The sequence below is a fragment of the Metarhizium acridum genome (assembly GCF_019434415.1).
Source record: "Metarhizium acridum strain ARSEF 324 chromosome Unknown scaffold_72, whole genome shotgun sequence".
NCBI classification, from domain to species: Eukaryota; Fungi; Ascomycota; class Sordariomycetes; order Hypocreales; family Clavicipitaceae; genus Metarhizium; species Metarhizium acridum.
In genome coordinates, this window is record NW_027094019.1 from 847265 (window position 1) to 860537 (window position 13273).

The 13273-nt window shown below is 50.6% G+C and overlaps 6 protein-coding genes and 1 non-coding gene across 8 annotated transcripts; 2 read left to right on the forward strand and 5 right to left on the reverse strand.

The window, feature by feature from the left end:
- Positions 1–11: 11 nt before the first annotated feature.
- Positions 12–5199, reverse strand: J3458_007031 (uncharacterized protein). 2 transcript variants are annotated; one of them, XM_066119167.1, is made up of 3 exons: positions 4832–5094; positions 609–4606; positions 14–539 (listed from the first exon to the last, which is right to left on the reverse strand). In XM_066119167.1, the coding sequence occupies exons 1-3, from the start codon at positions 4965–4967 to the stop codon at positions 177–179; spliced, it is 4497 nt and encodes a 1498-aa protein (XP_065975803.1). In that variant the 5' UTR covers positions 4968–5094; the 3' UTR covers positions 14–176. The 2 variants fall into 2 exon arrangements, with proteins under 2 accessions (XP_065975804.1, XP_065975803.1); XM_066119168.1 differs by having other exon boundaries at positions 12–539; positions 609–5199.
- A 370-nt stretch (positions 5200–5569) lies between these two features.
- ARL2_1 (ADP-ribosylation factor-like protein 2) lies at positions 5570–7134 on the reverse strand. The gene is made up of 6 exons (XM_066119169.1): positions 6949–7134; positions 6755–6865; positions 6677–6693; positions 6484–6629; positions 6349–6429; positions 5570–6277 (listed from the first exon to the last, which is right to left on the reverse strand). The coding sequence occupies exons 1-6, from the start codon at positions 7005–7007 to the stop codon at positions 6146–6148; spliced, it is 546 nt and encodes a 181-aa protein (XP_065975805.1). The 5' UTR covers positions 7008–7134; the 3' UTR covers positions 5570–6145.
- A 123-nt stretch (positions 7135–7257) lies between these two features.
- Positions 7258–8575, reverse strand: J3458_007033 (uncharacterized protein; the record flags this gene model as incomplete). The annotated part of the gene is made up of 1 exon (XM_066119170.1): positions 7258–8575. One exon carries the CDS (start codon positions 8573–8575, stop codon positions 7691–7693), a length of 885 nt encoding a protein of 294 aa, XP_065975806.1. The 3' UTR covers positions 7258–7690.
- Positions 8306–9772, reverse strand: J3458_007034 (uncharacterized protein). The gene has a single exon (XM_007808552.2). It carries the CDS (start codon positions 9559–9561, stop codon positions 8608–8610), a length of 954 nt encoding a protein of 317 aa, XP_007806743.2. The 5' UTR covers positions 9562–9772; the 3' UTR covers positions 8306–8607.
- A 660-nt stretch (positions 9773–10432) lies between these two features.
- Positions 10433–10525, forward strand: J3458_007035. Its single transcript has one exon. It is a non-coding gene; the product is annotated as a tRNA-Arg (tRNA).
- Positions 10526–11498: 973 nt separating this feature from the next.
- Positions 11499–12204, reverse strand: J3458_022594 (uncharacterized protein). The gene has a single exon (XM_066123085.1). The coding sequence runs from the start codon at positions 12083–12085 to the stop codon at positions 11618–11620; it is 468 nt and encodes a 155-aa protein (XP_065975807.1). The 5' UTR covers positions 12086–12204; the 3' UTR covers positions 11499–11617.
- J3458_007036 (uncharacterized protein) lies at positions 11853–13106 on the forward strand. The gene has a single exon (XM_066119171.1). The coding sequence runs from the start codon at positions 11894–11896 to the stop codon at positions 12752–12754; it is 861 nt and encodes a 286-aa protein (XP_065975808.1). The 5' UTR covers positions 11853–11893; the 3' UTR covers positions 12755–13106.
- Positions 13107–13273: the final 167 nt, after the last annotated feature.

A 13273-nucleotide genomic window follows, 5' to 3' on the forward strand; every position in this document is an offset into this window, starting at 1 on the left:
TAACAATTGTATTGTTGGCATGCCCGTAAACCACGAATCGTGCCATGACAAGGGGGCAGTTATTTAACAATTCATGTACATACATATATGTGAACCCCGACTCCTCGTGCCATATACATAAAGATACAAAACGCCACCATGCCAAAAGTCGCTATTCGTGAGCGCATCAGAAGGAATCACTCCTTCAAAGCCTGCAACGCCTGTGTAAGTGTAACAATCCGCAAGCTTCTCCCCCTCTTCAAGCCGACACTCGCATTCGTAACCGTCGGACTCCGTCCATCATCCCACTTTCTGAATACCCGCTTCAGATCCCTTGGTATTCCTTCCAGCACGACCGTCGATACTGGCACAAACGGGCGGTCTTCCATGCCGGACGCTAAAATGGCGTATTCCTGTGCAAAGTCAAGTGCGTTGCGGAAGGATGCGTATTGGGCGTTTGCACGGGATCCAACAATAATGTACATCTCAAAGAAGGCGTCGAGGACGTAGATGCTTGTGGGAAGGAGGTCTACTTGGTTGAATGGAGACAGTTCGAAGATCTGGATCCACAAGTTAGTATTGAAATTCAGCATCCAGATTGAGCACTGCGAGGGCAAGACAAGATGTACCTGTTGGCGAGAGTCTGCATCCGAACAGAATAGTCGGCTGCAGTATTTATCGTAATTGGGCTTGAGGCGCCAGTGATCGGCAGAGTGAGGCTTCGAGCTGTTGTCCCCAAAGAGATCCCAGAACGACTTCGGTTCGTTGCCATCCTCATACTCGATCAATTCTCCCGTAAGGGTCAAATCCATACCAACTAGGCTTGCACAGCTCACTTCCGCCACGTCGCCTCCCTTGCCCTTCCACATGTAGCAGTTTCCCCCTTTAGTGATGAGGTATGTGAACCCAGTGCATAAGCTGGATGGGGTGAAGTCAACCTCATCAAAAGCAACTTGTCCGAGATACCGTCTACCGCACAGCATGCTGGGCGCCAGCGAGTCGTACTTGTTGCTCGAGCCGCGTCTTACAATAATCACACCACCAAGAGCTTGTACAAATTCGGCTGTTTCTTTGCCCTGCTGAAACTTGACAAGTTTGCCACCGAGAGAGCGAGCTTCCCGTTGTACAAAGAGTTGGGCGTCTTCGGCTGACGACTCGGGAACCTCGTCACCAACCCAGAAGTAAACCTCGAATACCTTCTTCCCAGATCCATTGATGAAGTTGTGTGCGCAAACATACATCTCCTGCTCAAACAGGACTCGTTCGTTCTGGGGTGAGACTGGCAGCTTTTTTCCGTCTCCGAGAATTTGGAACATTTGAAGTCCAAGACTCGTGACCTTATCACCGGTGCCAGGACGGTTCATTAGAATTTGTGCCGGATCAACCTTGATTGCTTCTCTTGCCTGTGGGGGACCAAAGAATTCTGTCAGCAAGGCAGACACCTCGTTGATTTGCTTGGTAGGTGAGCGGGTTGGAGACGAAGTGGCGGCGGGCGACTTCAAACCATCGCCGGAAAGTCCGGACAGCGGTCTCACTTTTCTGCTCTGCCCACCACCTGGCGTTACTGGTTCATCGAAAGATGGCTTCGAAATTGGGATAGATCGAACACCGATACGAGGGGAACGAGGGGAAGCCTCGCGCATTGACGGAAGTGAGTCTCGGTCACTCTTAGTCGGTGACGGTGGCTCAGCCAGTTTGGTTGGTGAATGAGATCCAGTGCGCTTATGGCGAAACCAAGCCGGCTCCGCAGCTGCATCTCTCTGGACGTCTTTGGAAGAGCTTTCGTCTAGGAATCGGGACATTTTCTTCGTATCTAACTTCTTTGGTGACATGGTGCCGGAGACATCCTCTTCAGGTTGCGGGCTTGGCTTTGCTGGTGACGAAGGGGTTGAGGCCCTTGGTCCGAGAGGCAGCGGCCGTCCACGAGATACTGGTCGAGCTGCTGGCTCCAGTGACTCTCCTGGCCCCAAGGTCTTTGCTACCGGGAACGGTGATGGTGTATTACCCAGGCTCGCTTTTGTACCCACTTCCTGCTGAACTGCTGGGGCTATCGGCTTCTCGTCGAGTGTAGCTGGGCCGGTCGACACATGTTCTGTGCCTAGTTTATTTGTTGGTACTTCCCGCACCGGCGCCTTGTTCTCTTTGGCGGCCTCAGCTTTAGCAGGTGGCGGCTGCGGCGCAGTTTGGCTGAGGGTCGACGCCGCGGCGACTGTCGGGGCCTTTCTCTTCGGACCACGGGCTCGGCCTTTGGTCATGTGTGTAAGTTGAGGTCCAGGAGCAGATGGCTCAGTAGCATCACCAGAACTTGGCTTGCCATTGTCGTCATCAGTCTCCTGAGAGCTTCTAACACCATTAGTAGCCATTGGAGGCGGCCCTCTAGCCAGCATACCTGCCAAGCCTGGGTTAAATCGATCCGCCAACTTGCCGCCGCCTACTCGACTCTGAGCCGCCAACTTGGAAGGTGCACTAATCTCCTTTTGCAACGTAGGCATTGCTTGTGGTTCAACCGTGGTCTTCGCCGCCGCAGGTTCTGTAGACACCCGTCTCAACTTGTCGGTACTTGGGCTCCTTGCAGGGGGTATTGCTGTATTAGGCGATCTTGGGGAGAATGCCGATCCGCTCGGGACTCTCTTTGGGGCGGGGGCAGGCTTTGGTGAATCGTCCTCCTTGGCGGGAGTGGCAGTTGGTGTTTCTGGAACGTTGCTCTTCTTGGCCATGGCTGCCACGGATTTGCCCAGCTCTGCCCTCTTGGCCAATCCCTCGGGCAATGGCGTTTCAGCAGCAGTGCTTGATGCTCTCGTGACACGTCGGCCCTCAGACTGAGCAGCCTTGAAGTCGGCCCTCTTCTTCAAAATTGCGTCTTTGAACTCGTCTTTCCTCTCGCTCTTCTTTGGGCCATCGGTTACGTTAAGAGCCGACTTCCCGCGAAGAATATTGTTTTTTAATTCATCGGGAGCAATGTAGTTTTGGGTCTTGGTTTTACGCAGATTGCCGAAGACATTCTTGAATTCCGGTTCACCAGACTTGGGTGTGTCTTTTTCTGCAGGACGTTGCCTTAAGTTTGACCTGAAGTCGGTCGTTGGCGGGCTTTGCGGCTTGGGTTTGAGAGGCGGTGGGCTCATGACGGACGTGTGTTTTGTAGCACTTGGGGAGCTGGTTTCCTTCTCTGCCGGCTTCACATCCTCCTTATCAGCCATCTCATCTGGCTTTGATAAATCCGGCTCAGATTGTTGTTGTGTGATGCTGGGTTTTGACCCATGCAGATATGCAGGTCGATTTGCATTTGGCGGCGGTGAGTAAATGCCCCCCAAGCCAGTAGGGTTGGATTTAGCCACAGTTCCGACAGCCGATTGCCTCATGAGACCCCCAATACTAACCTGGTGCTTGTGAGAGACAGATTTCGGTCGACTTGACTCTGCATTGGCATTATTCCTCCAAGTGGGTTGGGCAGTCGTCGGGGATGGCTTTGGTGACTCTGGTCTGTTCAACGCATTTTCAAGCCAACTTGATTTGGTGGGACTCCAGCGCCTAGGATCCATGGTTTTTGATGGACTGGATGGAATGCCAGCATCCTCATCCTTTTCCCCACCACGGCTTGTGTCTATTGACATGAGGCTTGACGATTTGGAGATATCGGCAAGGTCAGATGGCTTGTCGCCATGTTGCGAGGTTGGTCTACTCGAAGTCGGTGTCGTAGACTCTCCTCGTACGGTGCTCTGTGGCCTGGAACCCATGTGAACTGACGATCTAGCTCCCCGCATGGCAGCAACAGAGTCCGCTCGTGTCAAGCCTGGAGGGCTCGTGACACTCCAACGCTTAACACTATCGCTCCGCTTCATCATTGCACTCTGGACAAAACCACCGAGGCCCTTGGTGGGTGACGGCGACCGGGTGGGCGATGCCCGTCCAGATAATAGCGCAGGCTCCTGGGTTGGTTGTTTTTCAGCAGATGCACTGTCAAACCGCGGGGGGTTGAACGTGACCGGCGAGGCAAGTGTTGAGTGACTTGGCGGTTCTGGACTGGGCTGGGGCGAGGGAGAGCTTTTTGAACTCGAAACCGGATTTGTAAGAGACATGCCCGGCAGTTGTGCCCTAACCGACGACATATCTAATCGGTCCTCATCTTCAACCTGACCCCGTCTGTATGCAGCAGAGTTCTGGCCGCGATCCGCCGTTTGTCGAAACCATGAAGGATCCTTGGAGCCCAAAGCTTTGGCAATCTGATCTTTGGAGAAGGTTTCCTCGGTGGCAGATGCTGGCTCCTGCGACCCAGCCAGAGACCTCTGGGTCGCATTTTGGGCCGCTACCATGCTCAAGGGCCGGGCACCACCCCGCGATGCGGGCCGTCTTTGCCACGACAGCGTAGAAGTTCTCGCAGGTGGTGTTGAGCTCTCAGTCGGCTTCGTGTCCAGCTCGACCGAGGCATCACTGTCCTTGGCAGGCAGGCCCGGAGATGTCATTGAGTCGTCTCCGCCGGGCGGGGAGGCGGGGGGTTCGCGGTCGTCGAGTGTCCTGCTGGGCGAGTCGAGCCTGGTAGCATCAGAAACCTGGGCACCTTGGTGATTGGAGCGCGGTGACGGTGTATTCACGGGGGACGATTTCTGAGGGGAGATGGACCGGGCACGCTCTGCGGGGGAGTAGATAGTCCAATGTTAGTTTCAAGTAGTTCCTAGTCGTGTTTCGGCCTGACCATGCGCAAACCAAACCAGCAGCCAATTCGCCTGCCAGCTGGCCAAGGCGAAGTCAACAGCTGCACCAGCCGGCAACAATTTGGCCAGGGGCTTGCCTAGTATCCCCAAGTCTCATGCTCCTAATTTTCTGAACATCCGCTATTTGAAAGTGGCAGACTCACCTTCTCTTCGTGCCTGACGTTCCCGCTTGGCGGCCAAAAACTCCTCCCTTTCGCGAGCTCGAGCCTCGTCGTCCTCAATCTGCTGGCCGCGCAGACGCTCGACCTGCTCGAGGAACTGAGAGACTTCGTCGGACATGTCCCCTTCGTTTCCCGTCGTCGTAGCGCGATGGCGACTGATGTTGTCAAATGTCGGGTTCTGGTGATGACGTCTTAGGCCATGACACTCGAAGACGACTCGGAATAAGGATGCAGGTACTTGCAACAATGGCCCCTCTGCCAAATGAAGCTACTCTGCCTCCTGGCCGTACAGCAAATAAAGACGGTTGGGGTCCCTGGAGGGAAGAAGTCCAATGTTGACTTTGTGATGGAAGTCCAAGGGAGGGGTGCAAGAAAGTCGCGGTTGGCGGATGAGCCTAATGGAGCCGGCCTTGCACGTCAATTCCACGGACGGACCCTCAATCTATGCTGACTGCTGAGCCCGGAGCGTCCATTAAAGTCACTGGTCCATGTGCCGTCTCCACCCGCCCAATTGGTCCGCCTGCTCCAGAAGCCGTACATAACAGTTGTAGGCAACAATAGATGCTGGTGTGAATGGATTTGATGTCAAGTGTTCAATGCTCAGCTCCGTGCTTTCTACTCGGGAGCATTGGAACCTGGAGGGAATGTCGCGCCATGACCACCGCCGTGAGAAAATGCCCGCCATCTCTACATGTTTTAAACCAATTCACTTTCGCTAGGCGGCCTGCTTTCACGGCCTTGAATGCAAGGGCCCCTGCAGCCGGCCGGTTTTCAGACCTGGGTGGGATGCAACTGCAACTGCCGCAGACTGCAACATCTCCTCACCCAGTCATCTGATGCAGTGGCACAACCTCAGCCTTGTGGTATTTTTGAAAGACTGGGAAAAGGAGGAGGAAATAAAAAACTCATAAACATCATGGCCATAATCGGGACCACACACAAACACAGTTGTGAGATACTAGTGGCGTTGTTTGTTTACTTTCACCCCAGCGCCACGCGAGACGTTCGCGTTGACTACGCAACACTCCGGCCCGTTGCAACCACACAGATGGAGCCTACATCATTCGTCATTGTATTCCGCAAGAGGCACCCGTCAAGAACCGTTTCGGCTCGGATACCCGGACCCCGTTGGTCAACCTGGTTCGTATATTGGATCACGCTGCAGACACCAGGTGAAAAGTCTCCAGCATCTTCCCGAAGTTTATGCATCATCGCTTCCTGCCTTCACGAGCTTCAACGACGAACATTATTATGCCGTGTCTAGCATGATACCAAATATTGTCCTTTCCCACGCAGCTAATAGAGAAACAGTCTCTTCTTCGCATCAGCAACCACCCAAGCCAGGCCCTCTTGCAGATTCTTCCCTGTCATAGCACTGCATCGTAAAATATTCCACTGATGTGTCCGAATGTCATCCAAACGCAATGCCTGCGTACAAATCAGCCCGGTATCCCCGGCCGGCCCCCTCATCTTCACCATCACCGTGGAGAGTCTCTCACCTTTCGAATTTCCTGTTCATCCAAACACCCCTCCACATCCGTCTTATTCGCCAAAATAAGCAAACTAGCCCCGGACAGCCGCTGTCTTGTCGTCAGCAGAAATGGCTCCTTCTCGTCTCATCGTGCGTGGCTCACCTCTTCTAGCAATAGCCCATGCAACTCGTCTCTGCAATCATCTATTCGTAAGCGATCAGTCGCATCAACAACCCATATCAGTGCATCCGTCTTCTCGAAATAATTGCGCCAGTATGACCGAAGAGTTTTTTGACCGCCAACGTCCCCTGCCTCATTAGTACGGGTATTCACGGGGTCATGCCTTTTGGCTTACATATATTTAGTTTGTACCTAACAAGCAGACTGTTAGCAAACAATGTGCATATACGGACACTGCGTCGGAGGCTCTCACCCCTCGTAGTCAATCGTCTTGATAATGAAGCCTAATGTCGGGCTAACTGTGTTGACGTCTTCCCCCATAATTTTCTTCACGATCGTTGTTTTTCCGGCATTGTCCAAGCCTCTGTGGGAGCCCGTTAGTCCTAAATTCCATCTCAATTCCGTTGGTAATGTGCCAACTATGCTTCGATGGGAGGAGCCACGCACAGCATCAATATTCTCATCTCCTTGTCTTTGAGGCGGGCTTTTCGAAGGATAGACAGCATATTGGGAGGCGGGATCTTCGCCAAGCAGGGCTGCTGCTATTAATATTGAAGACTTTCTTCAAATGCTGCAAGATTTTCCGATGTCTCAAGATTGTGCACCGTCCCAGTGATTCGGGGGTCGTGTTGAACAATGGTGAAGTCTGGATCAAATAGATACCTTCAACGTTCACCCACACGTGATGCATCATGGTGGATCCCGACCACTTAACTGGCGCCTTGGTGCCACTCAACCACTGCAACGCCGTTGGCCCTTTACCGAGGGTTCCAACTGCAACTTTTCTAACACGCTTCACCAAAAGCCGTCAGCGCTGGGAAATCGATTGTCATTGTCCCATTTCATCTACGTCCAGGTAAGACTCTATTGCATACAGTCTTTGGCTGTTTGTTCCTAGGGCTTTTCTTAGCTCATGACATACATCTTTTGGTACTAGATCCTTCATTCTTTGTTCATCCATTTTTGATTCATTGTCATCCACCCACAGCCAGCAACAACTGCCTCCGATCATATTGCATTTCAACTTGCTTGTTTCAGTATCAACATTCTGCATGAGTAGCAAGTACTCTCAACCTCAAAATGAACGCACGCACCCCAGGTGTCTACCAGGTAGGCAAGACACTAGGTGCATGTGGTGGGAAACAGATTTCTAGACTCATATTTTCTCGTCACTTCTGTGATGTTCTCTTCAATTGTCACCTTGTACTGATCCGGACAACTGCGGTTCAGCCACTATTTTCGAAGGGGGCGTGATATCGCTTTGCCATAGCACCATGTTCAGCCAGTGGCTATGGTGTTGGTCGTCCAATCGAACGGCCGCGTTCTTGAAGTATCCAACTTCTTGGAAGCCAAACTTTGCGAGAAACTCAGCCCCCGGTTGATAAGGTGCCTTATCCTCTTGCGCAAAAAAGTGCTCAAAGTACAGTTGGGTGTACTGGCGTCTGTTGCGCGTCACAGGAAATTGGTAAACATCTTTGGGGTCGTCGCATTTCCACACGTAATCCAGTGTGCTCCTGCAGAAAGGGGAGATTGAGAGCAAAATCCGATCCATAAGTGCAGATCCGTACAGTTTGCGTTGATGATCAGGATGTACTGCTAGCCTTACTTGCCCGGTATAGCGCGATGCGTGACAGGGAGCTCCATACAAGTTCATCCGGTAGTCGGAGACAAATGCAAAGCCAGCAACTGGAGCGGGCGGTTTTGGCTTTGCAGCCACGTACTTTGCGAATTCCTGGTAAACTTCGTCGGAGTCCTTTGGCCACTTGCTTTGGTCTAGAAAGTCATCTTGGGCAGGTATGGCAACGATGAATGGTCTACTATTAGCGATGCAAGCATCGAATATCTTGCAGACATCATCGGCCATTGCCAAGTTTTCTTGGAAAATTTGGGCATTGGCTGTATTTGCTGCTTCCGCATTGATGATTTCAGCAATTTGGGCAAAGTCTGATGGCGCAGCTGGCCGGATAACACACTTCGCTTTTGGCCACTGCACTTCCTCAGTTCCGACCAACGGTTCTGGCTTGTGGTCGAGCTGCTCCGGAATCATGCGCAACGCATTTTCTCGGCTCTCCATCTCCCGCTTTATATAAAGCGCCGATGTCATGTTTAATTGTCGCCAGCCGATATCTTGTAGCCTTCGCAGGGACCGCCCACCATGTGTCGAACCGTTTCTGGTTGTGGAATGCGAGGAAGAAACTCGCCATTCTCTGTGTCGATAGCGCATTGGACAAATGATTCGTTACAGAGATCCTCGTTAGGAACTTTTACAGAAGGCAATGCCGGAAATTTGGCGAGCCAGGCTCCTAGCAGACATTGGGAGCCTTCCGCTGTTGCGTAATCCAGGAACCTGCCAGTGTGTTGATGCGCAATCTTTTCCTGAACTTTGAGTACAGAGGAAGGATGCGGGATATTGCTGTCGGCTTCCCGTTCGACAACGAAGCTAAGCGAAGACGAACCATCTTCATGCCCCCCTTCTGTAGGACAAACGTTGCTGACGCTCCAACTATGCCCACTCTGCACGTCTTCCCGAGGCTTAACAGCAGGTAATTCAGCTGTGGCAGCTTGAATGATGTGTAATGGTGCAGGAAGTGGAGTGTCTGAAAGTAAAGTAGATGCACGAGGGATTGATTTCGATGACTCAATGGATTTAATGTTTTCAGGCTGCTCCCCAACTAGTGTGCCGCAACCATCCTGAGCTGTTAGGCCTCGGGTATCAAGCTGGCTCATTACTTCCTGAATTTCAACTGGTGGATTTGAAGGGCTATTTGATAGGATAGTAACTGCTTCAAGTTTGCGCACGTCTTCGCTTGTAGTCCTCTCGGACTCTGCATGTGCGTCAGAGGCCGCTTTGGGCATCAGGATCGAAGATCTGGCTTTGCTGGAGACAGCGGTAGCCGATTTTGACGACTTCATTTTCGTCCCTTCATCAGCGGATTTGACACACTTCACTGCCGGGGAACCGGAAAGCCAGGTCTTCATTTCCTCGCACATCCTTGAAAAGCCATCCTCTTCTTGTGCACGTGTTGGTCCTGGCGAAATCGCCGCTGGTGAGGCTTCCATGGTAACCTCGATGACGGACAGCTTGCCTAATTAGTTGGAGTACTTCTTTCAAAACAATGGACCAGACAGCTCACAAAGGTAAAACACGGGCGGACGAGCCGTTCGTGATGGAGGAGGCTATTGTGCTCCGTGTCTGATTCCCAATGCTGATGCTCGAACCGACGCCAAAAGCTTATGGACAGTGGAAGATTTGTATTTGAATAGTTCAGAGCAATTCAATCAAGAAATTATCTCTGACGGGAGGAAGGAGAGTAGAAAGTTTCCGCAGTAACAGACGACTCCTTAGAAACTAGGCACTTGGTTACATTAACGAGTGTGTGGCAGCTGCCAAAGCAGAAGCTACCAGTTATGAACGCTTGGCAGCTGGCAAGAATTATTACCACCTGGTATTTACCCTTTGACCTGGCAAAGCTTCTAGTTGGTTGCACTCGACGATTAGCTGTTTGAGAAGGTAAAAAGAATAATGTTTTTGAATCATTGAAACAACTTACAAAGATTACGGGCTATATTTGAGTGCACCTGCACCGCAGCCAGAACATGATTACTCATATTTCAGTCGCCCTAGAGCTCGAGGAAGAATTTAGTCCTCATGAATCAGTAAAACAACTGGTCTCGACCAAAAATCACTTTCTACATCTCAAGGGAAGAAGGCTTGAATGCAGCCAGACGTATTAAGACAGCTCCAGCCAGGTCTTGCGAAGACAGCCAGCAAAAGTGGCCAAATAGGCTTCTCATCATTCTCGTTCTGGGAATCTCATTTGATAGTTGAAAAAGCTCAGGTAATGCAGTTGCTGGCAACGTGAGGTTCTTACTAGCGAGACAGTCATTCACTCTAGCTTTATAATCTGCAATAAGTCCTCTCATTCATATCGGCCGCGTGGCCTAATGGCTAAGGCGCTAGATTTCGGTTATCGTGAGCCGCCGAGCTCTCTAGAGATTCCAGGTTCGACTCCTGGCGTGGTCGGAACAATTAAACATCTATTTTTTTGTAATCAATCTTTTTTTTGAAAAAAAAAAATCGCGCTGCACTCTCTCTCTCTCTGTGTCTCTCTGGAATGTTGTTTTCCTAGTCCAGCAAATAGACAATTGGCTTTTGAATCACTGTTGTTTCAGCTCGCGTGATAAAAGAATTCTCTGCGAATGCCAACGATAGAGAGGCTAAAACCATAAACCATGGAACGATATTTTTGCCGGCAGGGCAGTGGCAATCAATCACATAAGCGAATTGTCAAATATCTTTGTGCATAAGTTTTTTTTTTTTTTGGCTCTAAGTGAGTACGACTTCGCTTCGAGCCTTCGACAACATCTCCATTTTTCCACCAGGGCAAAGCCGAGTGCTTGTGGTGTGCGCTTCAGAGACAAAGTTTGTTATGTGAATGATGTGAGTAGCCCGGTGCGTCAAACTTGCTTTGAACCTGTGCTGCGAATATTGTCTAGATCTATTGGAAGAAAGATATCCGGCACGTCCTGCTTCTGAATGAAATCCGAGGCATAAGATTCCTGAAAGTTCCCGCACTGGATGGACCTCTTGCGATACAAGTCAAGACACCACTCATGATGTATAACCAACAAATGCGGCTTGTTACAACGCCCCGAATAACGTTGTTTGAGATTTTGTGGTACAACGATACATGATATTGCTTCAGTCGAACCGACAGCGAGCAATAGACCCGTCTAGATTCACCTTGCCCACGAAAAATCTTTCTTCCGTAAGATGACATTTATTTCGGGAATATGTCCATGGTCACAGTTAGCGAGATCCTGCAAGCGATCAACCGAGATCAGACACACGCAACTCGGCAATGCGGTTCTTGACGCGTCAGCCTTGTATTGTCAATAAGCTGAACGCTTCCATTAAATTAGGTACTACGAGATAATAGACAGGTAGATATCGATATTTAAAAGCAGTTGAGTTCCTAGCCATTTGACTTACCCTCAATTCAAGCCATCTTCCATTGACAACCGATCCCAAAAGAAGAAAGAGAAAAAGTCAGATGACTATCCTTAAAATGCATCGAAGCTTGTTTTCAACTGCTTATTTCGTCATCTCGGCAATTCAGGGTATCCTGGCCCAGGATTTCAATCTAGAATCCCTACCGCCGCAACACAAATCGCCTTTACTGGGAGATATTTGTAAATCGCTTCGAGCAGCTTGCGACATAACAGAATTACCTGCAACCATTGAGGTATGGTACATCACAATGTATCGACGTAGTACCTGGTTAACCCTTCGTGAGAAAGTTTGTGATGAGTATTGTGAGAAAGAGACCACTGCTAGTGATGTCAAAGGTCGGCTTTGCAAAAACTTCAGAAAGGTATACGGAAGGCAGTGATGATCCCACGATATATTCACAACACTCACAAGGTCCAGTGTATCGAAAGCCTCGGAAAATGCGCCAACGATACCCGAAGCACGGTCAGCAAGCAGTGCAAGGACAAGCGCAGGCGTTCCCAAGACGAGCATTGCGATATAGACGAAGTCTGCAAAGACCACGCATGCAATCCAAAGGTCTGTCACAATCATCGTGAGTGCAATGGTCAAATTTGCATATGCAACAAGTGCACACCTTGCAAATCAAACACAGACTGTGATTTTCGACCACATCTTCAGTGCACCAACGGCAAATGTCTTCCACACGTCGCTCTACCGCCAAATGGTACCAAGAATTCGGATTGCAGGCCGGGACTAGTTTGCAGAGATGGCGACCGTTGGCAATGCCGTGCTGATTCAGAATGCGACAAGGACATGATGTGCAGCAACGACCATTGCATGCCAAAACCGCCTACTTGCGGACATCCTGGCTTTGACTGGGCAGAGTGGCGCGGTCCTTTATCCTGCAACAGCGTTAAATCACCCCCTTTTCCAGAGTATGACCCGGCCGTATTCAAATCTCAAAAGCCAGAGCATGACGGTCGAACAAACACGCTGCTCATTGACAATCCAGAGGATCTCTACGGGCAGGCCATAGACATCAACCTCGCTTCGGTGATGCATCAGGGATTTCTGCTAGCCCCAGAGACAGGCAATTACACATTCATCTTTGGGCAAGCAGACGATATTGTTCTGGTCTGGCTAGGCGAGAACGCTTTCCGTGGATGGACTCGGGCAAACGCGGATATTGAGACGACCTATAATCCGCCTCCCGGCGACGAGACACATACGACAAGGCACCTGGAGCAGGTAACGTATTAGCCCATTAGAGTTGCATGGGGTGACAAGGGCGGAAACACAGCCATGTCGGTCAGGATCATGGCCCCAAATGGCACAGAATTGACTGGCTAGAACGGTGGCTACTTTAGAACCGAAGCATGTGATGGTTCATACGACAAGTTTCCTCCACATGGCCGGTCGTAGTTGGTGACGAGGGGACAAGATGCGTGTTGTTGGTGATGTTGGTGACGACACTGATGAGTGATAATTAATTGTATTGGGGGTGGTTTTCGCTTGGAGAATGTTTTGAGGTAGTCCATAGTGCCTGGCTATACACGAGACTGTTAATACACGCGTTAAAAAATGAAATTGGATGACGAAAGCGAGGTTCAATGTTTCAATGTTAGGAAAGATGACATCTGGATTGCTGCCCCTCCTGAACTTGGCCTTTGGGCGGGCACCGCACATGATTTTGATTTTAGCGCTCAAGGTACGAGGTGGGCTGCGCAACTTTTCTGGTCTGTTGGGACTCCGTACTTCCAAACGCAACTCAATCCCTGA

Bases quoted from the DNA above. Each gene is read 5' to 3' on its own strand.
- J3458_007031 (XM_066119167.1), bottom strand. From the start codon at position 4,967: ATGTCCGACGAAGTCTCTCAGTTCCTCGAGCAGGTCGAGCGTCTGCGC. The intron at 4,607-4,831 runs GTGAGTCTGCCA...ACTCCCCCGCAG, and splicing joins ACGTCAGGCACGAAGAGAAG to AGCGTGCCCGGTCCATCTCC. The intron at 540-608 runs GTACATCTTGTC...TTGTGGATCCAG, and splicing joins ATGCAGACTCTCGCCAACAG to ATCTTCGAACTGTCTCCATT.
- J3458_007034 (XM_007808552.2), bottom strand. From the start codon at position 9,561: ATGGAAGCCTCACCAGCGGCGATTTCGCCAGGACCAACACGTGCACAA.
- ARL2_1 (XM_066119169.1), bottom strand. From the start codon at position 7,007: ATGCTGTCTATCCTTCGAAAAGCCCGCCTCAAAGACAAGGAGATGAGA. The intron at 6,866-6,948 runs GTGCGTGGCTCC...GGGCTCCCACAG, and splicing joins GAGATGAGAATATTGATGCT to AGGCTTGGACAATGCCGGAA. The intron at 6,430-6,483 runs GTGAGCCACGCA...ACGACAAGACAG, and splicing joins ATGGGCTATTGCTAGAAGAG to CGGCTGTCCGGGGCTAGTTT.
- J3458_007036 (XM_066119171.1), top strand. From the start codon at position 11,894: ATGATCCCACGATATATTCACAACACTCACAAGGTCCAGTGTATCGAA.
- J3458_022594 (XM_066123085.1), bottom strand. From the start codon at position 12,085: ATGATTGTGACAGACCTTTGGATTGCATGCGTGGTCTTTGCAGACTTC.